General features: G+C 49.4%; 1 protein-coding gene across 3 annotated transcripts; it reads right to left on the bottom strand.

Annotated features, from left to right (window-relative positions):
- DEDD2 (death effector domain containing 2) lies at positions 1-24,159 on the bottom strand. Of its 3 annotated transcripts, none has more exons than XM_053606566.1 (5): positions 22,466-24,007; positions 21,516-21,882; positions 19,669-19,791; positions 14,460-14,600; positions 1-1,616 (listed from the first exon to the last, which is right to left on the bottom strand). In XM_053606566.1, the coding sequence occupies exons 2-5, from the start codon at positions 21,841-21,843 to the stop codon at positions 1,225-1,227; spliced, it is 984 nt and encodes a 327-aa protein (XP_053462541.1). In that variant the 5' UTR covers positions 21,844-21,882; positions 22,466-24,007; the 3' UTR covers positions 1-1,224. The 3 variants fall into 3 exon arrangements, with proteins under 3 accessions (XP_053462541.1, XP_053462542.1, XP_053462540.1); XM_053606567.1 differs by having other exon boundaries at positions 22,474-22,565; XM_053606565.1 differs by lacking the exon at positions 22,466-24,007 and adding an exon at positions 24,015-24,159 and having other exon boundaries at positions 2-1,616.

Raw genomic sequence — 24,159 nt, 5'->3', positions numbered from 1 at the left:
ATTAGCCTTGGGGGTTGCTGGCCTACCTCACTCAAGTAGTTGAAAATCCTGGAACACCCCTCAACCCCACCAGGACATACAGGAGCAAAGCATGTGAACAGGGTTGGAAGACTTTGTAACTCCAAGGCAGTACTTACTGTACTTCCCACTTTGACAGATGAGAAAACTGAGGCCTGGAGAGTAGGACAAGCATGTGGTACCAGATGGCAGATGACCCAGTATCCTGCCCACCCTTCAGCCCCTAACACTGGGACATGAACGCTCCTTCCCTAGCACCAGCTACTTCGAGGCACTTATCAAAGGGGAGGACCATATATGAGCCCAGAATTTTGAGAGTAGCCTGGGCAACACAGTAAGACTGCAGCTTTAAAAAGAGTTCTAGAAAGCCTGATGCTCACCTATGCCCCCTTCCAGGGCAGTTTTATTGGTGCCATTTGAGAAAGGCCTTTCTCATCAGCCCCCAAGCTTTTCTTTTCCCTTTTCAAGAAGGCAGTAGTTTTCTGGTCCTGGCCTCTGGACAACAGTACGCCTTAGTCTGATGCTGCCACAACATCCACATGTGAGGGTATGAATACAAGTCTGTCTAGCTCGGGGAAGTTGGAGGGGGGTGGTGAAAGCTGGGCAGAGCCCTGGCTAGAGCTGTGCAAACAAGGTGAGCAGGCCCCTCGTGCACCCTGGCTCCAGTGCCCACTAATGTGGCTGAAGTCCAGGTTGGGGGTGGTCAAATTAGAGATCCTGAGAGATAAGCCATTAGGCCAAAGAAGTGTGTGGAACAGGCCAGGGTAGGGGCCGTGGGAAGACTTCAGTGGGGGAAGTGTGTGAGTATGAGTGTGTGTGTGTTTGCACGCATGTGTGTGCACCCGTGCATGTGCAGACAGCCCAGGATCAGAGACAGAATGTGCAGAGGGGTTGTTGGTGTGTGGCTTTGCCTCCCTCCCTTTGGGGACCCAGGTGCTCCTGGCCTCCTGAGGCTGATGAAACACACAGGGGTGGGGGGAATTTGGGAAGGAAACTCAGCTGGAAGTGGTTTAAGCCTCACAGCCCACATCCTGTGGAAGGGGCTGTCAAGGGGCGGGTTGTCAAGGGGTGTGCCCCTATGTCCTGGTCCTGCCATAGTCCTCAGAGCTGCTGAAGTGACAGTGCTGTAGGGGCAGAGATGGTTGTCCTCCAGGGGAAAAGTGGCACGAAGACTCAGAGGTGGAGTCAGTCCTGCTAGATCCAGGATCAGGAGGCCTCTGTCGGGCGTCGCCCCCCCTCCTCCTCCATCAGCAACAGGCGGCGCCGGCCAGCCTCATAGTCGGCCTCGTCCACGCTGACCAGCAGGCGGACAGCCTCCCGGCCCACGGCCTCACGCAGGGCCTCAGTCAGGAACACACCCCTCAGGGCCTGCAGCAGGGCACCACTCAGGTAGTCACCCCAGAAGGCGTCCAGATAGGAGAGCTCTGAGAACTTGATGTCACACACCACGGAGCCCAGGTCCCTTGAGCGCAGCACTGCAGTGGCTTGTCCAAACACATCCAGCTGCCGTGCCAGCGCCTGGGGCCGCCGGGATGCCACGCCCTGCTCCAAAGCTGGCCCATGCTCGCAGTACTCTGCTCGAACCCGGAGCCGGATGTCTGGAAGGGTGGGGAAAAAGAGGGCCTTGTCAGGGAAAGGCCAAAAAGGACATCGCTCCCTCCAACACCCACCCACCCCCACTGGCTTCTCCCTTGGCCCCCTTCTGGTGACCACACCCAAGCTCAGTGACACCCTGCCTCCACTCCCCATGTGGTCTCTGGCCTCAGTTACCTCCAGAACCTCACAATGCTCCTCTCCGGCCTCACCACTGCCTCACTGTACCCCAGCCACCAGGCAGCTCCACCTCAGCCCTGCCTCTCCCCAGCTGGGTGTTCTTTCCCAGATCTCCATTGGTCTTACTCCCTCACTTTCTGCAAGTCTTTTTTTTTTCTTTTTTTGAGACAGAGTCTCTGTCTCAGTAGAGTACTATGGCGTCACAACACATAGCAACCTCAGATTCTTGGACTCAAGTGATTCTCCTGCCTCAACCTCCCAAGTAGCTGGGACTACAGGTGCCTGCCACAACGCCCAACATTTTTTTTTGTAGTTGTAGTCGTCGTTTAGCAGGCCCCAGCCGGGTTCTGACCCGCCAGCCTCCGTGTATGTGGCCAGTGCCCTACCTGCTGAGCTACAGAGCCGCCCTTTCTTCAGGTCTTTGTTCAAACACCACCTTACCAAAGAGGCCCACCTGCAGCCAACCTATTTACAACAGCACCCACCCACCCGCCACCCCTCCCGCTGCATGCCCAGGTCCCTACATTATACCATTTTTGCCTAAAACACTTAGCACCTTCTAACCTACTCTGTGGGTTACTGCCCATCTGCCTTCCCTTCCCACAATGGGAGCTCCCTGAAGGGATTTTTGTCTGTTTTGTTCACTTGTGGACCTGTAGCACACACTAGGTGCTCACTATGTATTCGTGAAAAACCAATAAATGAACAATGGACTTGCTTTTAGGTAGCCAGCTTCACACTCTGTCCCCCAACAATGAGATTCATGTGGGGCAAACTACATCCCCATCCCTCTCAAGCAGGCACCAGGGAGTCACAAGGACCTGACCAGCCCCAGGATACTCCAGGCTGGATCTGTGCTGGCTCAGGAATCAAGTATTCTCTTTCCACAGAGGCTGCTAAGATGGCAGACTATAGGGGGCCACTATGCCACCAAGAGAGGAGAGAAGGACATCTATACAGGGTCAGGGACTGAAAAGGATACCTGAATTCATCATGGGAACCCAGGATCACCTTGCCCCACAATTTTCAGCTACATACTACAAGCTAGTATAGGTTGGGTTTCTCTCACTACAACTCTACAAAAATATGCCCAAATGAGGTAACTATGCACAAGGACAGGACGCAGCACTTCTGAGGCTATCCCTGCAAACATGAATTCAGGCATATAACTCTACCCTGAGATTTCTAAATTCCCCTATGTGAAACAGAGCTAGTAACAGTACCACCTCTATCCACATCCAACAAGGCTGTCCTGAGGATGAGCTACTAGCTGTAAATAACAGCAGGCGACATGTACAGAGTGCTGGCTATCTGCCAGGCACTACTTCAATGCTTGAATCATATGAACTCATTTAATCCACAAATAACTCCCTGAGGTAGACCCTATTATCACTCCCAATTTACAGATGAGGAAATGGAGGCCAAAAGAAGTGAAGTGACTTGCCCAAGGTCACAAGGCCAGGCAGTGGCAGTGGTAGTGCTCGGCAACCGTCATTTAATCTCCCATGCCCCACAGAGCATGCTTTTGATTCCAACCCAGAAGCCTTCAAGGCACTCACTGTCTGACCAGGGACAAATCTTGACCTCTCTGAGCACAGGTTCTTGCCTAAAGCAGGCAACAATCCCTGCCACAAAGACGATTAAAAAGAGAGCAATGAACAGAAATGAACAGGACAGTAATATGCATGGTGCCCAATGGGTACTCTCAGAATGGCAGTGCCAACCACTCTGATTTTAAAAATGCTCAACTCACAAGAGGGACTTTACCTAACAACTGCAATCAGTGTAACCTGGCTTATTGTACCCTCAATGAATCCCCAACAATAAAAAATAAATAAATAAATAAATAAAAAGCTCAACTCTTGGGCGGCACCTGTGGCTCAAAGGAATAGGGTGCTGGCCCCATATGCCAGAGGTGGCGGGTTCAAGCCCAGCCCCGGCCAAAAACTGCAAAAAATAAATAAATAAATAAACAAATAAATAAATAAATAAAAATAAAAATAAAAATGCTCAACCCTTAGAGATTCAGCAGAATCAGCCTGTCAAGAAGGGACCACCTTCAGCCCATCTGACAGATGAAGACAACTGAGGCTCTAGGAAATCTCATGTCATGGGCTCCCTTCACTTTTCACAGACCATGTCAGCCTCAAAGCAGGTTGCTAGCTCCTCCAGATGACTTCTCAGCCCCAACCACTTCCTCTTCCCAACCCCAAGCCCTTCTCCTTTCTGGCTCTTGGGGAAACCCATCCTCTCCATTCAAGGCCCAGCCTCAGTCCCCAGCCCCTCCCACACCATTCAGGCCCAGCTCCCTCCATTCTGAGGACCAGAAAAGCACTCTGGGTCCACATTGTTGATTCCTATGCCCTCGATCAACATGAGAGGAGCAACACTTGTCCAAAGCTATTCAGGGCTGGTCAACAGCAGAGCCAGGTGGCAGAGTCCCACAGACCTTGAAGTGAGTCCCAGCTCTGCTACTCTCTAGCTTTGGGGCCTTGGGCATGTGACTTCACCTTTCTGAGCCTCAGTTTCCCCATCTGAAAAACAGACAAACAAGAGGTCCCAGCTGCACGAAAGAGTCATGAGGATTAAATCAAGCAACTTGTAAATGCTTGACTCAGGGTCTACGAAATAGACAGCACCCAGAAACAGGAACTATGATTTCAACACCCACTTCTTCACCCTAATGGCCCCTATCCACGCTTTTATCTCTCCAGTGAATCCCTAAGCCAACCTCCTCTTTCGTCAACTCTTCCAGTCCCTGCTACATCCTCCTATACCCTTCCCTGCAGTCACAACAAAGTACTCCCAACACAAGCCTTACTCACAAAATTACCTTTCTACTTCCTCCACCCAGAACATCCCCAAGGCTCAGCTCCCAGAACCCCACATCCTGCCCAGTTGAATCTTCTCCCAGCTTACCTTTCTCTTCAGTTTGGATAGTTACTTGATCTGTGGTATAAATTATCTATTTACCCGGAGCCCCCATCACATCAGAGGTGGACAGAGGATAGGGCCATGGCAGACTCAAGTGTGTCCTTATTCAAGCTCTCATTCAACAAATATTTAATGACTGCCAGGCATGCTAGCATGACATGAGGGCCCTGCTGTGTTAGACAGGCAGACACAAAACCCACAGTTGGGGACCATTCCCTGCATGCCATGCCCTACCTAATCAGCCCACCTATTCCTCAGAACACTTTTATCACCTCTGTTTACAGATGGGGAAATCCTTCACCAGAGTCCAGAAAATAAATCATGGTACACACAGGGAAGAGTACAGGGAGACTCCACCAGGTTAGAGGAAAAGATAGCATTCTGATTCTATTCCATCCTTGCCCTGAATCACACACCTTATCTCTTATTAAAATAACATGTGACATATATTTACCATGGGCTGCCACATACTTTACATATGTTGACTTTTTTTTTTAAAAAGAGATAGGGTCTTGTTCTGTCCCCCATGTTAAAGTACAGTGGCATTGTTATTGCTCACTGCAGCCCCACAGTCCTGGGCTCAAGTGATCCTCCTGCCTCCACCTCCTGAGTAGCTACGACTACAGGTTCATGCCCCTCTGCCCATCTCTGCTGACCCTTTTGATTGTCCCCACAACTTTGTAAGATGATGCTATCCTTTCTACAGATGGGAAAATTGAGGTACAGAGGTTGAGTCATTTGCTTAAAGCCACACAGGTAGAAACTGGAAGAGCTGGCAGAACCCGAGCTCTGAACTATCCCTATCCTGTCTGTTGCCTCTCACACAACTATATATATGAATACATAATTAAAAAACATGAGAGCCCAGCTTGGCACCGTAGCTCAGTGGTTAGGGCACTGGCCACACACTTGGAGGCTGGCCGGTTTGAACCCAGCCCAGGCCAGCCAATCAATGACAACTGCAACAACAACAAAAAAATAGCCGGGCATTGTGGCGGGTTCAAATAAATAGCTGGGCATTGTGGCTCAGTGAGTAGGGCGCCGGCCCCATATGCCGAGGGTGGCGGGTTCAAACCCAGCCCTGGCCAAATTGCAACCAAAAAATAGCCAGGCGTTGTGGCGGGCACCTGTAGTCCCAGCTGCTCCGGAGGCTGAGGCAAGAGAATCGCGTAAGCCAAAGAGTTAGAGGTTGCTGTGAGCCGTGTGACGCCACGGCACTCCACCCGAGGGTGGTACAGTGAGACTCTGTCTCTACAAAAAAAAAAAAAAAAAAACAACCCACGAGGGCCCAGAAAAACTACATAGGGCAAATTAGAATTAGATTGAAAGGGTGGTGCCTGTGGCTCAAAGGAATAGGGCGCCAGCCCTATATGCCAGAGGTGGCAGGTTCAAGCCCAGCCCGGGGCTTGAACTGCAGGAAAAAAAAAAAAAAAAAGAACTTGACTTTTGGGCACCGCCTATGGCTCAAAGGAGTAGGGCACCAGAGGTGGCGGGTTCAAACCCAGCCCTGGCCAAAAACTGCAAAAAAAAGAAAAGAAAAAGGAATTAGATTGAAAGAATCAGAGAAGTTGCCAGATGTGGTGGCTCATGCCTGTAATCCCAGCACTCTGGGAGGCCACGGAGGGTGGATTGCCCGAGCTCATAGGTTTGAAACCAGCCTGAGCGAGACCCTATCTCTAATAATAGCCAGGCCTTGTGGTAGGCACATGTAGTCCCAGCTACTCGGGAGGCTGAGGCAAGAGAATCACTTGAGCCCAAGAGTTTGACGATGCTATGAGCTATGATAAGTGGCACTCCACTAAGGGTGACAAAATGAGAGTCTGTCTCAAAAAAAAATTTAAAAAGGCCAGGCCCAGTGGCTCAAGCCTAATCCTAGCACTCTGGGAGGCCGAGGCAGGTGGATTGCTTGAGCTCATAAGTTCAAGACCAGCCTGAGCAAAAAAGCGAGGCAAAACTGAGGCAAGAGGATTGCATGAGCCTGCGCTGGAAGTTGCTGTGAGCTATGATGCCACAGCACTCTACCCAAGGCAACAGCTTGAGACTCTGTCTCAAAAAAAAAAAAAAGAAAAAAGAATCAGAGAAGTTGGGCGGTGCCTGTGGCTCAAAGGAGTAGGGTGCCAGCCCCATATGCCAGAGGTGGTGGGTTCAGGCCCAGCCCCAGCCAAAAAAAAAAAGAATCAGAGAAGTCCTCTCTAGGAAAGAACATCTGAAGTGAAATGTGGAGGACAAGTAGATTTAGACAGTAAAACAGGAGAGAAGAGATAAATGTCACTCCCAGAAAAGATAAAATATTCATCAAAGTCCAGAGAAAATGAACTTGGGGCCAGTCATGGTGGCTTACACCTGCAATCCTAGCACTTTGGAAAACAGAAGCAGGAAGAATGCTTGAGGTGAGAAGTTTGAGATCAGCCTGAGCAAGAATGAGACCCGATCTCTGCAAAAAATAGAAAAATTATCTGGGCGTGGTAACAAGCATCTGTAGTCCCCAGCTACTCAAGAGGCTAAGGCAGGGGGATTGCTTGAGCCCAGGAGTTCAAGGCTGCAGTGAGCTAGGATCATGCCACTGCCCTTCTAGCCTAGAAGATGGACCAAGATTCTGACTTAAAAAAAGCAAAGAAAAAGAAAAGAAATAAAGGAACCTAGGACATCCATGAGCTCATGGGCTGGGGTGTGTGGCCACAGTCAAACCAGGGAATATGGTATCACTCAGCAGCACAGCCCTACAGTTCCACAGCTTCCAGAGTTAACAACACCTCTCCCTGCACCCCAGTGGCCTCCTCCCAAAGGGTTACTGGAGGATTACATGGCTGAATACAAGGAAGTAGTGTGGCCACAGATGACTCCAGCTGCTCTGTGCAAGCGGCAGGTTGGCAGGAACAGGGACAGGGCAGCAGACAGGGAGGGCCACAAGTAGCTGTCCAGAATGGGAGCAGTAGGCATAGAGGGAAGTGGCTGGACTAGTCCAGGTGTGCCAGAGGGGTGAGGCAGTAGGAATATCCATCACCTGTGTGGCCTGGGCTGGGGGCTGGCTAAACTTCTTCTACTTTGACAGCTGTAGGGGGTTGCAGCCAAGGTGTGCCTTCCTAGAAAGAACAGCTGCTCCTGCTCCCTGCACTCAAGTAGGCTCCAGCACCCACCCTCTCGTCTCCTACCCCATACCCCGTCAGTCTCTCTTCTGGGGCAGATGGGACAGAAGGAAGTGAGAGGGACTCCCCAGAGGGGAAACAGGGTGAAGTTTGAGGGAGCAGCCCCTGGACTGGGTGAGTAGCCTTGGGTGTCATCCTGTACTGGGTGTGCCTGGGAGCCCAGAGATGAACCTTACTCAGGTCCTCCCTTTAAGAGTTCCCAGATGGGTGGGCTGGGGACAAAGTGGATCTTTGTGGCACTGGTGGGGAGGTCCCAGCTCTGGTAGAGAGAGGCAGCTGCCACTCATCAACGGAAAGGCCTCATCCCCAATGCTATACCAGGACCAGCACCATCCTCTTCTGGACAACAGTGGGACCCTTAAAGCATCCATCCCTACACCTGCCTCATTAGTCTCTTCCCCACAACACAGAAGGGCTGTGGTATCAAATGTAAACTTCTTTGACTCCTACTGAACTAGTAAACTGAGGCAATGAGGAGAAGCTACCTCTAACTCCAAAGAAAGACAGGCAGCCACTGCCTGCTTCCTGATGGAAGAGTACCATACACCGTTGGAAGTGAGCTTAGAACAAAACATCAAACCAGAATCTGATATTCAAGAAATACAGATTAACTGTGGCGGGTGCCTGTAGTCCCAGCTACTCGGGAGGCTGAGGCAAGAGAATCGCCTAAGCCCAGGAGTTGGAGGTTGCTGTGAGCTGTGTGAGGCCACGGCACTCTACCAAGGGCGATAAAGTGAGACTCTGTCTCTACAAAAAAAAAAAAAAAAAAAGAAATACAGATAACAAGAGAACACATTAAATCAACTCTACTGCAGTATATTTCAGCAGATTCCTGTCTTTAGAAAATGCTACAGGAGGCTCGGCACCCGTAGCACAGTGGTTATGGCGCCAGCCACACACACCAAGGATGGTGGGTTTGAACCCAGCCCAGGCCAGCTAATCAACAATGACAACTAGAACAACAACAAAAAAAAATAGCCGGGCATTGTGTTGGTGCCTGTAGTTCCAGCTTCTTGGGAGGCTGAGGCAAAAGAATCACTTAAGCCCAAGAGTTGGAGGTTGCTGTGAGCTATGATGCCTTGGTACCCTACCGAAGGTGACATAGTGAGACTCTGTCTCAAAGAAAAGAAAAAAAAGAAAATGCTACAGGACAACTGCTTTCAACATGTTCATGCAAGGTCGGGATGGGGGTGGGGGGATAGTGGAGAAACCCTCCAGATGAGACTCAAGACAACCCCAGTATTTACGAGACAATCTGAACTGTGAACACTGATTAAATATTTGACAGTAAGGAGTTGCTAATTTTTTTTTATAAGAGTAAAATATGGTATCACTATATAGTAAAATATGGTATCACTCCCTTTGGGAGGAGGCCACTGGGGTGCAGGGAGAGGTGTCGTTAACTCTGGAAGCTGTGGAACTGTACGGCTGTGCTGCTGAGTGATACCATATTCACTGAACTGTGAACACTGATTAAATATTTGACAGTAAGGAGTTGCTAATTTTTTTTTATACGCGCCCACTACAATGCCCGGCTATTTTTTGTTGCAGTTTGGCGGGGGCCAGGTTTGAACCTTCCACTCTCAGTATATGGGGCCGGCGACCTACGCACTGAGCCACAGGCGCCGCCCAAGGAGTTGCTAATTTTTTTGATGTAACATCTTAAAGAATTATCATCTTGGGCAGCGCCTGTGGCTCAGTGAGTAGGGCGCCAGCCCCATATGCCAAGGGTGGTGGGTTCAAACCCAGCCCCGGCCAAACTGCAACAAAAAAATAGCCGGGCGTTGGGCGGCGCCTGTGGCTCAGTCGGTAAGGCGCCGGCCCCATATACCGAGGGTGGCGGGTTCAAGCCCGGCCCCGGCCAAACTGCAACCAAAAAAAAAAAAAATAGCCGGGCGTTGTGGCGGGCGCCTGTAGTCCCAGCCACTCGGGAGGCTGAGGCAAGAGAATCGCTTAAGCCCGGGAGTTGGAGGTTGCTGTGAGCTGTGTGAGGCCACGGCACTCTACCAAGGGCCATAAAGTGAGACTCTGTCTCTACAAAAAAAAAAATAGCCGGGCGTTGTGGCGGGCGCCTGTAGTCCCAGCTGCTCGGGAGGCTGAGGCAAGAGAATCGCGTAAGCCCAAGAGTTAAGAGGTTGCTGTGAGCCGTGTGATGCCACGGCACTCTACCCCAGGGCGGTACAGTGAGACTCTGTCTCTACAAAAAAAAAAAAAAAAAGAATTATTATCTTTTAGAGATACACAGTCGAACATCTATAGATGAAACTAGAATTGGCTCCAAAATAACACAGCTGATAAAATGAGATCAGACACAAGCTAATCACTGCTAAAGCTTGGTGATGGGGCTCTGAGGGCTTGTTATGTGTCAAATCTGCTTTGGTCTACTTTCCATAAAAAAGCTGGGGGGGGGGGGTAGGGGTGGAGCAAAGCTGATCCTGTCACTCAAATCTTCCAACTACTTTGCATAATTTTAAAAAATGCAAAGTCATCCAGGCATGGTAGCTCATGCCTATAATCCCAGCACTCTGGGAGGCCAAGGCAGGTGGATTGCCTGAACTCACAGGTTCAAAACCAGCCTGAGCCAGAGTGAGACCCCGCCTCTAAATATAGTCCCAGTTACTCAGGAGGCTAAGGCAAGAGAAGAGCTTGAGCCCAGAATTGAACTACGATGCCACGGCATTCTACCAAAGGTGACAAAGGGAGACCGTCTCAAAAATAAAATAAAATTAAAAATTAAAAATGCCAACTCAGGGCCATGGCTCCCAGGCCTGCAGGGTGTGCCCTGGCTAGCTTGCAGGGTGTGCCCTGGCTAGCTCTCCTGCCTCACCTCCTACCCCATCACTCCTCCATTCGGCCTTGCCAGCTTCATCACCACCCCACTTTTTTTTTTTTTTGAGATAGAGCCTCAAGCTGTCGCCCTGTGTACAGTGCCTGTGGCATCACAGCTCACAGCAACCTCCAACTCCTGGGCTTAAAAGTGATTCTCTTGCCTCAGCCTCCCAAGTAGCTGGAACTACAGGTACCCGCCATAACGCCCGGCTATATTTTGGTTGTAGTTGTCATCGTTGTTTGGCAGGCCCGGGCTGGAATAGAACCCGCCAGCTCTGGTGTATGTTGGCTGGTGCCTTAGCCACTTGAGCTACAGGTGCTGAGCCCATCACCACCTCTCTTAAGCAGCATTGGCACACACTCACTCCAGCTTTTGTTCCTCCAGTCTCTTCCATCTGGAATATCTTTCCCCTGACATGTCACTGGAAATCTCTGCCTCTTGGCTTTCTCCTCCCACCAAAACACAAGCTCAGTGAGAGCAAGGCCTCCCACCCTGCTCTCCCTAGCATGTAGTAAGTGCTCTGTAAGTACATACTGAATAAACAAATGGACAGCTCTTTACCCCTGCCACTCAGTCTAGTGGCTTCCTTTCCCCCAGCCTGCTTCCTTCTTTGTCTAATGAGGGAAGTCACTCCTACTTCAATGGCGGTCTAAAGAACTCATGATCAGGTGCGTAATATGCCCAGCACTGACCCTGAGAGGCGTATGAAAACTCAGGATATCCTGTGTCCAAGCCCAGGATCCTCAAGTTCCTTTCCTCACACCTTCGGGCACTGTGAGCTGAGTCTAGTTGTATCCCTCAATGTAGGGCAGATGACTAGGAGTCAAACCTTCCACATGTCACTGGTAAGGAGGGGCAACCAGGCCTCTTCTTCAACCAGGTCAGGAGGGCCTCCTTCCATGTCTGGCATTTAGCCTCACTAAAGGTTAGCCACTCCATTTTTCAGAAAGGAAAAGAGGGGCCCAGATGGGGAAAGCCTCACTCTGGCCCCACCCTGCCTGGTGAGTCAGCAGTCAGACTTGCTTACTCCCATCAAGCCCCAGCCACACCCTGGGTTACAGCCTCCTGGCCTCAGGGAAGAGACCTAAAGCCTCCCTTGGCCTAATCCTGTCCTCCCTGAGGCAGTGACTCCCTCACTTGCCCAGCCAGCCTGGTGGCTCTGAGAATTACTGCCTGACTTGGGGGAGAGTCACTACCTGGCAGCCACCCTCTAATGCCCTATCCCTCAAGGCAGGAGCTGAGGACCCGGGGCCAGCTCTACTCCTCCTGACAGCACCCAATACAGGTATCTGCAGTCCCATCTATGCAGTGGGTATAACACCCAGTGCCCAGAGGGCCACTAGGAGTGGGTGGGGATGGGTGTTTGGTGAGCTGGAGAAGGCTCTGCAGATGACCGCAGGAAGCACCCCCAGGCCAAGGTCTCCTGGGGACACTGAGATGTCCAAATCTTCCATCTCCTGCCTCAGCACCTTATCTCCTGACCTCCAGCTTCCACATTAGCCTGCTCCCCTCAACCCTTTCTCCTTATACACCTGCTGTTCCCCAAGCTCCCGAGGTCTCTGCAGCTTCTCCCTCCCATACCACCAGACAGTATCGGGCCTTCTCAGGTTCCATAGAAGGGACAGGTCTCTCTGCCCCTCCCCAGCTTTTTGTTTCTTTAGAGCACTCACTAACTGATGTTATGTGACAGCTGATGTTATGTGATACTGGTTTATTTGTAAGTAATATATCTTGTCCACTATAATATAAACTCCTTGAGGCCAGGGCTTCCTCTGATCAATTCTGTGTCCTCAATACACATAATAACCCCTGGCACAGAAACAATACTAATGAAAACTAGGTGAAGGAATTAACAAATGAACCCTTGCATGGCTCCCTCCTGCCCCTAGAATAAATAAAGTCCAAACCTTCATGATCCTTTCTTGTCCCTTGCTCCCTGCTCCTAACCACAAAGCCCCTTCTCCCAAAAGACGCTGACTGCCCTGACCAGTTCACACTGCGGGAACTCTTCATGTATGGGTCACTATGCCAGGAATGCTACTCCCAGTTCCTCTTCTAGCTTCCTCAAGCTTGTTGTGGTCATGGCATCTTCACAGAGAACTGGGCTAGCCAGAGCCCCTGTACTCACACTACCTGTGGCATTTGTCACACCAGCCTAATTGCCACTTCCTTTTCCTATCTCCCACATAACCTAGGAACCCTGGAAGCTTGAAGACCAGGTCTGATCCCTTCTGCACTGCCCAGCTTGCCCAACTCAGAGAAGGGAGTACCAAGATGGGGCAAGAGGTGCCCATGGCTGTGTCTTCCCCACAGGACCAGATTAAGTTTCTCAAGAGTGAGTCTGAGAAAGAGTGTCAAGTTTCTCAAGAGTGACTCTGAGGCTCCACCACAGAGCCTCCAACCTACTCATCCCAACCTGTCTGCAATCAGCCCTGTGTCCAAAATCTTGCCTTGTTTTCTTAGTCACCCCGTCTCACCTCTCCAACATGACTACCCCAGACCAGACCTCTGCCCTCTCCCTCTCACTAGACTTCACCAGCTTTCCCATTTCCCTGCTGCCAGGTAATTTAATCTATATAATGTACACCTAATGGAGCACATACTGAATGCCCAGCACTGTCCTAGACACTTTATAAACCCTCACTCATCAACTGATTCCACAGGGGATCAAGTTCCTTGAAAAAGAAATACTATGAAAAAAAAAAAGAAAAAAAGAAAAAGAAATACTATGCTGGACATGGTAGTTCATGCCTGTAATCCTAGCACTCTGGGAGGCCGAGGTGGGTGGATAGCTTGAGCTCACAAGTTCAAGACCAGCCTGAGCAAGAGCAAGACCCCATCTCTATAAATAACCAGGTGTTGTGGTGGACATCAGTAGTCCCAGCTACCTGGGAGGCTGAGGCATCACTTGAGCCCAAGAGTTTGAGGTTACTGTGAACTGTGATGCCACAGCACTCTACCGAGCGGGGAGAAGGTAAGACTCTGTCACCAAAAAAAAAAAAAATTACCAGATCATGTCACTTACCTACTTGGAACCCTTTGATAGCATTTGACAGAATAAAATCCCAACTCTCACCACCTTGTAGCCTGCCAGGCCCAGCTGCAACCCTGACTGGCTCCCCAACTTGCTTCCCATATTCTCTTCGTGGCACTTCTCACTGTGTAAAATGATGTTTAGTTTCACCAGTGTGTTGCCTGAGGGCCAGCTCCACAGGGCAGGGACCCTTCCATAGGGTATGTACCCAGCCAGGTGCCGACCCATCCCCTAAGTTACCAGTCCCCTTCAGTGAACTCCTTCTTTCTCACAACAAACCTCGTATGAAAATTGAGGCAAAGAGAGGAGCAATCATCTGCCCAAGGTCAAACAGCTTATGTGAGTGTCAAGGCCAGGACATGAATCATGCAGCCTGACCCAGGGTCCTTGTGTTTTGCCCCTGTGATATTCTACCACTGCACAAAAAACAGTTGTTAAATAAGTTAACCCTGCAGATGTCTGCTGAATAAACAAATGAATCTGGGGCAGGGGGTTGTCAGGAGAGCTTCCTGAAGGAGGTGGTCAACAAGTAGATCCTTCAACCATGGGCAGCACGTAGAAAAACAAGAACAAGATGGCAACATAAAGGACACCAACTCTTTTGTGCTGAGTAGAATGAGAGCAGCAGCCCACACCCCAGGCAAATGACTATTTCTTCTACCCTCTGACTCTACAGCCTGCTCTGCGCCCTACATACACATGCCCCAGGTCCAAGACACCTTACCACAGGTCACTTTGCCTTCGGAAGCGGGCCTGGCTGGCTCCTGCTGCTGTTGTGGGGCAGCTGGACCCCCCCTCCGCCGCCGTCTGGCACCACCACTAGGCCGGCCCCTACTCCTCCGCTGCCGCTTGGTTGGAGGGGAGCCTGAGGGGATAAAGATATGACAGGTTGAGGGCCAACATGACAGCTAGAGTGCCATGCTGGGTATGCAGGGAAGAGCTCAGGTGGCCTCAGTGCTGAGCCCGAGTAAGCCCCTCTCTCTCTGTGGCCCTGTCTAGAAGGTGAGGAGCACCACCTGACAATATCTGGAAGTGCAGATGGACACACCCCACCAACCAGCAAGCCCATTCCACTCCGGCTCTAGAGAACTCTTCACACACTTACACCAGGAAACAGTCATGACAGTAGCTTCTGGGGCAATCATGAAAACCTGAAAACCACTTAGTATCTGGCAAGACTAAAGGAGACTATACAGTAATTTCCAGGACAGATTGTTCAGGGCAGCGGTTCTCAACCTGTGGGTCCCGACCCCTTTTCAACAATGAAAATACATTGCGGTATTAGGAAGGTCGAGAACCACTGGTTTAGGGAAATACAGCAAGAACATGCAAAATCAGTAACCACAGTATGCTATACTTTGCATAAGAAAAAAAGATCATAAGAAAGAAAGAGTTCAAGACCAGTAAAACCCTATTTCTATAAAACATAAAAAGGAAATTAGCCAGGTATGGTAGTGCACACCTACAGTCCCAGCAAGGCAGGAGGATCACTTCAGCCCAGGAGTTAGAAGCTGCAGTGAGCTATGACCATGCCACTGCACACAAAATAACAAAGAAAAGAGAAAAAGTAATAATACGCATATATATTTGCAAGATTGCATACTCAAAGAACAAATGAGAAATGAATGAAATTGATTACTTGGGGCGGCGCCTATGGCTCAGTCGGTAAGGCGCCAGCCCCATATATACCGAGGGTGGCGGGTTCAAACCCAGCCCCGGCCAAACTGCAACCAAAAAATAGCCGGGCGTTGTGGCGGGCGCCTGTAGTCCCAGCTACTCGGGAGGCTGAGGCAAGAGAATCGCTTAAGCCCAGGAGTTGGAGGTTGCTGTGAGCTGTGTGAGGCCACAGCACTCTACCGAGGGCCATAAAGTGAGACTCTTGTCTCTACAAAAAAAAAAAAAAAAAAAAAAAAGAAAGAAAGAAACTGATTACTTGACTACTGGGAGTAGGAGATAGGGCAATAGTGGAAATGACATGTCTAAGGACAACTTTTTCACACTTCAGTTAGTTTTATTTATTTATTTTTTTTTTGCAGTTTTTGGCTGGGGCTGGGTTTGAACCCACCACCTCTGGCATATGGGGATGGCGCCTTACTCCGGTGAGCCACAGGCACTGCCCCACTTCAGTTAGTTTTGACTTTTTTTTTTTTCTTTTTTGAGTCATGGTTGCACTGCTGCCATGGGGTGAGCCTAGCTCATAGCAACCTCAAATTCCTGGGCTCAAGAGATCCTTCCACCTCAGCCTCCCCAGTAACTGGTATTACAGGCTTCCCCCCCCCCCATAATGCTGGACTAATTTTTCTATTTTTAGTAGAAATGGGGTATTGCTCTTGCTCAGGCTGGTCTTGAACTTCTGAGATCAAGGGATCCTCCTGCCTCGGCCTCCCAGAGTGCTAGGTTTATAGGTGTGAGCCACTGTACCCCAGGCCTTTAGCTTTAACTTGTGAGTCAGATGGCTGTTTTACACATTCAAAAAGTTAAAAAGAAACAAACCATAAAATTAAATACAAACAGAAACAAATGAACCTAATTGTATGCATAATTTGTAACATGAATACTCAGAGAAAAGAACTATTGCAAGTAACTCAGAATAAACATTTGACTGTACACTCTTAGTGGGATATCAGAGAAGAAGAATTGCAAATAAATGTCATGTTTCACTCAGCAGATATACTCAGCAAGTACTGAGTATATTGCTATTTTGTTGTTGCTATTTTTTGTTGCTATTTTTTCATTGCTGTAAAAATAAAGCAAATAAATTCATATCTCAATGTTAATGGCCATGACTTTCAATATTAAAGTCTTTGTAATGTTAATTTTGTTTTTATTTTATTTATTTATTTTTTTTGAGATAGAGTCTCAAGCTCTCGCCCTGGGTACAGTGCTGTGATATCACAGCTCATAGCAACCTCAAACTCTTGGGCTTTGGGGTGGCGCCTGTGGCTCAAGGAGTAGGGCGTCAGCCCCATATACTGGAGGTGGCGGGTTCAAACCCGGCCCCGGCCAAAAAACTGCAAAAAAAAAAAACTCTTGGGCTTAAGCAATTCTCTTGCCTCAGCCTCCCAAATAGCTGAGACTACAGGTGCCCGCCACAATGCCCAGCTACTTTTTGGTTGCAGTTGTCACTGTTTGGCAGACCCAGGCTGGATTCAAACCTGCCAGCTCCAGTGTATGTGGCTAGCGCCCTAGCTGCTTGAGCTATAGGCGCCGAGCCAATAATGTTAATTTTAAATTAAGAACACTAACAGGAACTTTTATAAATATCAAAGTCTCAGCTCAGCGCTATAGCTCAGTGAGTAGGGCGCCAACCACATACACCGAGGCTGGCAGGTTCGAGCCCAGCTCTGGCCTGCTAAAACAACAATGACAACTACAACCAAAAATAGTTAGGCGTTGTGGTGGGTGCCTGTAGTCCCAGCTACTCGAGAGGCTGAGGCAAGAGAATTGCTTAAAGCCCAAGAGTTTGAGGTTGCTGTGAACTGTCATGCCAGGGCAATCTACCGAGGCCACATAGTGCCACTCTGTTTCAAAAAAAAAAAATCAAAGTCTCTAGCTCTGCTCACTGAAGGAGCCTAGAAATAATGCACACACTTGGCACCTAGATCTTGTTCTCTAAATACCAAAGCCTCAAAAAACTAGGGCTCCCTCAAAAACAGCTAATACTAAGGCTGGGAAAGGGAAGTTCAAAGTGAGTCTGAGACATTTTGCAGTGTCACAAAGCAGGATGGCAGCACCCAAAGATTGATGGAGACAACTCAGAGAGACAGAAGATGGCCAATATGAACCACATGAAAAATGACTAGTTGTCTATAACAAAGTAAAAAATTAATAATAATGCTTGAGTTGGGCCGGATTAGGTGGTTTATACCTATAATGCTAACACTCTGGGAGGTTGAGGTGAATGGAATGCCTGAGCTCAGGAATGTGAGACCAGCCTGCAAGAGCAAGACCCTGTCTCTAAAAAAAAACATTGCTGGCCATTGTGGCACATGCCTGTAGTCCCAGCTACTTGAGAGGCTGAGGCAAGAGGATCATTTGAGCCCAAGAGTTTGAGGTTGCTGTGAGGTATGATGCCACAGCACTTTACCAAGGGCAACAAAGTGAGACTGTGTCTCAATTAAAAAAAAAAAAAAGGGCGGCGCCTGTGGCTCAGTCAGTAGGGCGCCGGCCCCATATGTCGAGGGTGGTGGGTTCGGACCCAGCCCCGGCCAAACTGCAACAGAAAAATAGGGCGTTGTGGCACGCGCCTGTAGTCACAGCTGCTGGGGAGGCTGAGGCAAGAGAATCGCGTAAGCCCAAGAGTTAGAGGTTGCTGTGAGCCGTGTGACACCACGGCACTCCACCCGAGGGCGGTACAGTGAGACTCTGTCTCTACAAAAAAAAAAAAAAAAATGCATGAGTCCATAGTGACACACACACAAAAAAAAAAAGGGAGAGAGGAAGAGAAAAGAAATGAAAGAATTCCAGCCTATAAAAAAAAGAAAAAGAAAATCACCATTTTGCAAAGACCAGTGTGCTAAATGATTCAGGCAGTGCTCACTAACAGATGCTAAACCCACCACCAGGTGAATGGCCACTGGGGAACAGGATGTGCCAAAATATAATTCCATTGTTTACTAACTATATTGGGAATCAAGTGTCCCTTTACAATGGATAAACATGGCAGACATCACCTTTACCAAGTGATCAAGCTTTCTCAGTCACATGGGGAAAACTAGACCTTACAAGGCCTTGTGATATGTTCCACCATGAAGTAGATGGCATTAACTAAGGAATATTCTTCCCAAAAATGTGGTGTAAACTGAACCTAACCAAGCCTCCAAACACATTCAGAAACACCTGGGACATATTATAAAACAATTGGCCTCATAGGGTAAATAAGTCAATGTCACAGGAAAAAAAACAAAAATGTATAGGAATGGGGGAGGAGTTTGTTTCTATAAAATAAAAGATTAAGGAGACATAACAAACGAATGCATAACAACAACTATAAATGGATTCTGAATATTAAGACGATCTTACAATATTTGAAAAGAGACCATCAGGATATCATTTAGTAATTATTTTCTTAGGTATGAAAATGGTCTGAAAGTGATAGTGGATAATCCTACTTTTCATAAATGCCTGCTAAAGTAAAGCATTGTGATGTCTGTAATTTACTTTCAAAGAGTTCAACAAAAACCCAAGAACTACATATATACCCACATGTAAAGCAAATGCAGCAAAATGTTAACAATTATTGAACATAAGCAGTAATACTATACTAATCTTGCAACTTTTCTGTATGTTTGAAATTTTACATAATAAAAAACTAAGGGGCAGTGCTTGTGGCTCAGTGGGTAGGGCACCGGCCCCATATACTGAGAGTGGCAGGTTCAAACCTGGCCTGGGTCAAACTGCAACAAAAAATACCCGGGCATTGTGGCAGATGCCTGTAGTCCCAGCTACTCGGGAAGCTGAGGCAAGGGAATCGCCTAAGCCCAAGAGCTAGAGGTTTCTGTGAGCTGTGACGCCATGGCACTCTACCGAGGGTAACAAAATGAGACTCTGTCTCTAAAGAAAAAAATAAAAATAAATAAATAAAATTAAAAAAAAAAACTAAGGAGGAGAGATTGAATAAATTAATTGGGGCATGGCAAGTAAAAGAAACCAATCAGAGGTACTGAATATGAACAGATCTCAGAAATACATCCAATGAAGGCAGCCAGATGAAAAACAATACCCACAATGTTTTATAATGCCATTTAAATGAAACATGAAACCACACACAACAATTCAATGCTGTTTCAGAAAAGTACTTCTATAGCAAACACACACATACAGTGAAAATGAGACAAAAAGACCTCCTCAGGTCCCCTCAGGATGCAGAAGGTTCAGCTAGCGTCAGAAAGATGAGAGTGACACTGCCCTCATGCCCACCCAGGTGGACTCACCTGTCTCCCACTGATCCTGCCGAGAATCTGAAGAACTGCTTGACTGCCGACGACGATGACGGCAGCTGCCCTCTGTCCTCTTTGAAGAGCTGGAGGTACCATAGCTATATCGTTCTGGAGACACTGGCCCAAGAGAATGGGAGAAAGCATTCAGCCTGCCTCCAATTCCCACCCTTACAAGGAAGCCTGTACCACAGGTGCCTAAGTTCCCTAGCAGGTAGAGCCCAGATATCTACTTCTGAAACACCTCCTGCCCAGAGGTTGCTCAGCTGCCTCCAGAGACAGAGGACTCGCCCCCTCTCTATGCCAGCCAACTCATGTCTATACAACTCAGGCTATAAATAATCATGGTCAGGATCCCTACAATGGTCTCTTCACTCCCCCAACCATCTCCAGCTCTCCCTGAGGCCATAAGGAATAAGCAGGCTTCTCTGCAGACTCCCCAAATCTTTTCTTCTACAGCCTGACCCTCAGACAGATTTTTCTAAAAACAGTCAGCCCTTCCCCAAAGCTATCCTTTTCCTGGTCATCTAAATCCCATGGGCTTACTCTGGGTCAGGGAAGGCCATAATCTCTCCTCCCCAAAAGAACCACTGCACCTCCAGTGACCTAACCAGAGGCTAAACAGCCTATGCATGGGCCAGACGCAGTGGCTCATGCCTGTAATCCTAGCACTCTGGGAGGCTGAGGTGGGTGGATTCTTTGAGCTCAGGAGTCAGAAACCAGCCGGAGCTAGACTCCATCTCTAAAAATAGCTGGGCATTTGTAGCAGGCACCTGTAGTCCCAGATACTTGGGAGGCTGAGGCAAGAGGATCACTTGCGTCCAAGAGTTTGAGGTTGCAGTGAGCTGTGACGCCACAGCACTCTACTGAGGGTGTCAAAGACTCTGTCTCAAAAAAAAAAAAAAAAAGCATATACATGCACTAGGTTCCTGGCTGACTGAAACTCTCCCAGCTCCTCCCCTCAAGACTGCTATCCTCCAAGAGATCCTCTCTCTCAAGGAGTAGTATTAACTCTGGTGACAAACCAAGCAAGTTTGAATCCTGGCTCTCACACTTTCTAGCTACATTATCTACAAGCTCCTTCACGACATGGCTTCTAACCTACTTCTGTACCCTTTTTTTACATCCGCTCTGCTCCTGCTACACTGGCCTCTGATGATGCCAAGTTCATTCTCAACTCAGGCCTTGGATGCTGCCAGGAATTTGCTCCTTTGAGATCTACACATAGTTAGCAGAGCAGCCTCAGTTCATATGCCATTTCCTCAGAAAGTTCTTCAGTGGTTATCCAATCTAAAGGAGACTTCTTTCACTTTGCTGCCTTTCCTAGTCTCTACAACCATATCTAAAAATAAGTTAAGTGCTTATCTGTTTTATTGTCTCACTGCCCCCCAAATGTAAGCTTGATAGAACACCTTGTTAAAACCACATGTTGTATCCCCCACACCTGGTAGCAGATTCAGTTCTTATCTGTGGGTAAGTTAATTTCTCTGAACTTATTTTCCCTGTACAGTAGAAAGAGTAACAGGACTTCCTCGTGAGATTACTGGGACTATATAAAAAGTTCATAAGAAGAGTTTATAGCTGTATCTGGCACAAATAAGCCCCCCCCCTTAAATAGGGCTATAATCATTATTATTGATTTGGCCAAATTCTACAAACTCATCCCTCCCAAAGTCATGCCTCCTCCCTCTTGTGTTTCTCATTGATATTCTAGGAAGATGAGGAAGTGGAATAGGACATAGGCAGGCTGATATGGCACTGTAGATATCAGGGCACTATGGGGGCCCAGCAGGAGCAAGGCCTTCTCTTGACCAGAAGTCCGGCACCCTCCCATTCAACCCTACCTGGCCGGCGCCGCTTGCGCGCCAGATGAGGCAGCAGATCGTGGCGGGCCAGCACACGCAGGAGTTGACCCAGCAGCCGCAGGTTACTCTCGTCGCACTGCCCGCGGCGCTCCAGCTCCAGCAACAGCTCCAGGCCGCTGCGGGCGCGGGCCAAGCCGCCAGCAGCGCCGGGGGCCTCGTCCAGTAGGAAGGCCAGGAGCTCCAACTCGCACTCGGTCAGCTGCCCGCCCACCACCTCGAACATACGGTGAAGCGACAGCATCCCGTAGTAGTCCAGGCATTCATCCTCCTCCCAGCTGGGGGCCGGGGTCGACCCAGACAACGCCATTCCCAGGGAAGGGAGGCAGTACAAACTCAGAACTGAGGCCTAGAACCCACCCAGTGGAGAGGATGCAGTGGTCAGCGACGCGGGGCCCGAAACCCACACGACCGACGCACCTTCCCCACCCTGTAGCGCCATGAAGGGCCTCTCCCACTCCCCAATTGTCTCAGCCTCCCCTTCCCTCGGAAGGGAATGGTCTCGCCCGAGGTCCCCTAGTAACAGGTAAAGACGCCAAACTCCGGTCGTCCTGACCAGTGGGCCTCGCGGAGCCTGAACGCCCCTCCCCAAGTGGTACGTTCCCAGCCTCCGGACCCGACCAAGCGATGCGGCCCGAACAAGCCTCGAGGCCCATACCAGGCCACCCTGGCTGCTGCCCTTCGACTCTGGGTAATACTGCCCGGACTTGCCCTTTGGCTCCCCAGTGCTACCATCCTATTAGTCCACGGCTCCACCCAAGTGGTATCGCTCCAAAACTACAAGTGGGACCGACCAAGGCAGTCCTATTTGTTCTACACAGGTGGCACTGTCCAAAGCCGACCCCCTCTCCCGGAAAGGGCAATCCCGCCCTCTCTCCCACCGCCTAGGTGGTTCCATCTACACGCCACTAGTCGCCATTAGGCCACGCTACCTCCTCACCAGATTCCGGCGTCCGAAGACTCCCGGGTGACGGCCGCAGCCACTTGTTTTGGATCTTTCTGGCACCTTCTCTATTATTACGCCTGCGTCACCTCGCCCCTCCTCCGTCCCTCAACTCGCGCAGGTGCGACCGCCACGCCCCTTACGCGCAAGCGCAGAATGCCTTCAAGCCCTGCCCCTAACTGAAGTGTTTTGGCTTGCCTGTGCTGCGCTTGCGCAGAATGAGTGCGACGCCGCGTCTGGGGTTTGAAATATCGCCGGGTTCTAAGGTCCCTAATTCCCTCTCTCGACTTAAGCCTCCGTGTCCCTGTAGCCCCCTGTCACAACTTCTTGGAACTATTCATCTCATAGAGTACAGCCCTCTTTTCATTACGACCTAGAAAGCCACATTTCCACTGGCCCCAGCTGTTCGCGGCAAAGGGCCACAACCACATTCCCGACTCCTGGGAGTGCCTAGCCCTCTTACAATCGAAACCTAGACACTCCTCCATTAGATTGTCCCCCACTCCTAGTGGCAATCGGGAATAGGGCATGAGACATCCATTCTCAACTGTGATGTCTTATGCTCCCGACTGGAACACAAACACACACACACCTATTCAACAGAAACCCCGCCCCCTATCTATAAGTTTCTTCCCGCGTTAGAAACCAGTACTTCCTGATCTCATACTGATACCTCCTAACAACTCACAAGACTTCTCCACCCCGACTGGGTATCTTCCAACAGCGTCCATCCTGAACCCCCATCGCAGTCAGACATCCCTACCCAGGGTCAGAACAGTCCCTTGATAACCCCTTCCAATCTCTGCCCTCCAAGGTTACAGAGCCGCCCAGATGCCCATTCCCTAACCTGCACCAACCAGACAGGTCTATCCGGGAAGTCAGAGTCAAAACTGCGGAGTCAGGGTGTCAGCGGTCCCCTCGCCACCGGGCCTTTGGGTGTGACTGCCACCCCACCCCGCACTTAGATGACTCAAAGTTGGGCCTGCACGTGGTTGAGATAAGTCCCCTCCCCAGACCGGTTCCTAACCCCGAAATTATCTCCCCTTGGGAGGCGAGAGACCTGGGTTTTGCCTGGCACTGACCCAGTATTGGCTCTGCTTGGTCTGCAGCAGTGACCTCCGAAGAAGTAGAGTGCGACAAAGAGAGACTCTGTCTCAATAAAAAAAAAAAGAATTTCTTCCCGTCTCCTCTCTGGGACTGTTTCCCTACTTGTGAAATAGATGGATGGCAATGGTCACCTATGGAAGCACGGTCCTGAGCCGGACACACAATGCGCGCCTCCGAAGTGACTATCATTAAATCAAACCATGTGTGGGAGGGACTGGAAAGCAATTTTACAAGCCAGGAAGGATTGTGTCCTTTTTAGATAGGTTATCCTGGGCACCCGCGGTGTATCAGGCCTTGTGCTGAATGCTTTTACGTGTGTGACATCATCCAATCCCCTCAACAACCTTTGTTTGAGGTGAACATAACTCAAACCAACTTTACACCAGTAAAACTGAGGCCAGGAAAGAAACCAAGTGTGTCGAGCTCCAAACCTTTGTTGTCAGAAATGCTCAGTCTTTTCAGCTACGAAATGGCATCCGTCGAAGGTGTTCCGCAGCCCAGTCCACCGCATTGGCCCAAGGTTTCCCAGAGTGCCCACTTATTTCTGCTGAACTTCAAGAAAGGAGCGGCTGGAGA

The sequence above is a fragment of the Nycticebus coucang genome, chromosome 10 (genome assembly GCF_027406575.1).
Source record: "Nycticebus coucang isolate mNycCou1 chromosome 10, mNycCou1.pri, whole genome shotgun sequence".
Classification (NCBI taxonomy): Eukaryota; Metazoa; Chordata; class Mammalia; order Primates; family Lorisidae; genus Nycticebus; species Nycticebus coucang.
The sequence above is the reverse complement of the archived record's forward strand: the minus strand, read 5'-3'. Positions and strand labels throughout refer to the sequence as shown.

Bases quoted from the DNA above. Each gene is read 5' to 3' on its own strand.
- DEDD2 (XM_053606565.1), bottom strand. From the start codon at position 21,843: ATGGCGTTGTCTGGGTCGACCCCGGCCCCCAGCTGGGAGGAGGATGAA. The intron at 19,792-21,515 runs GTAGGGTTGAAT...CTCTTGGGCCAG, and splicing joins GCGCAAGCGGCGCCGGCCAG to TGTCTCCAGAACGATATAGC. The intron at 14,601-19,668 runs GTGAGTCCACCT...TTATCCCCTCAG, and splicing joins GCAGGATCAGTGGGAGACAG to GCTCCCCTCCAACCAAGCGG.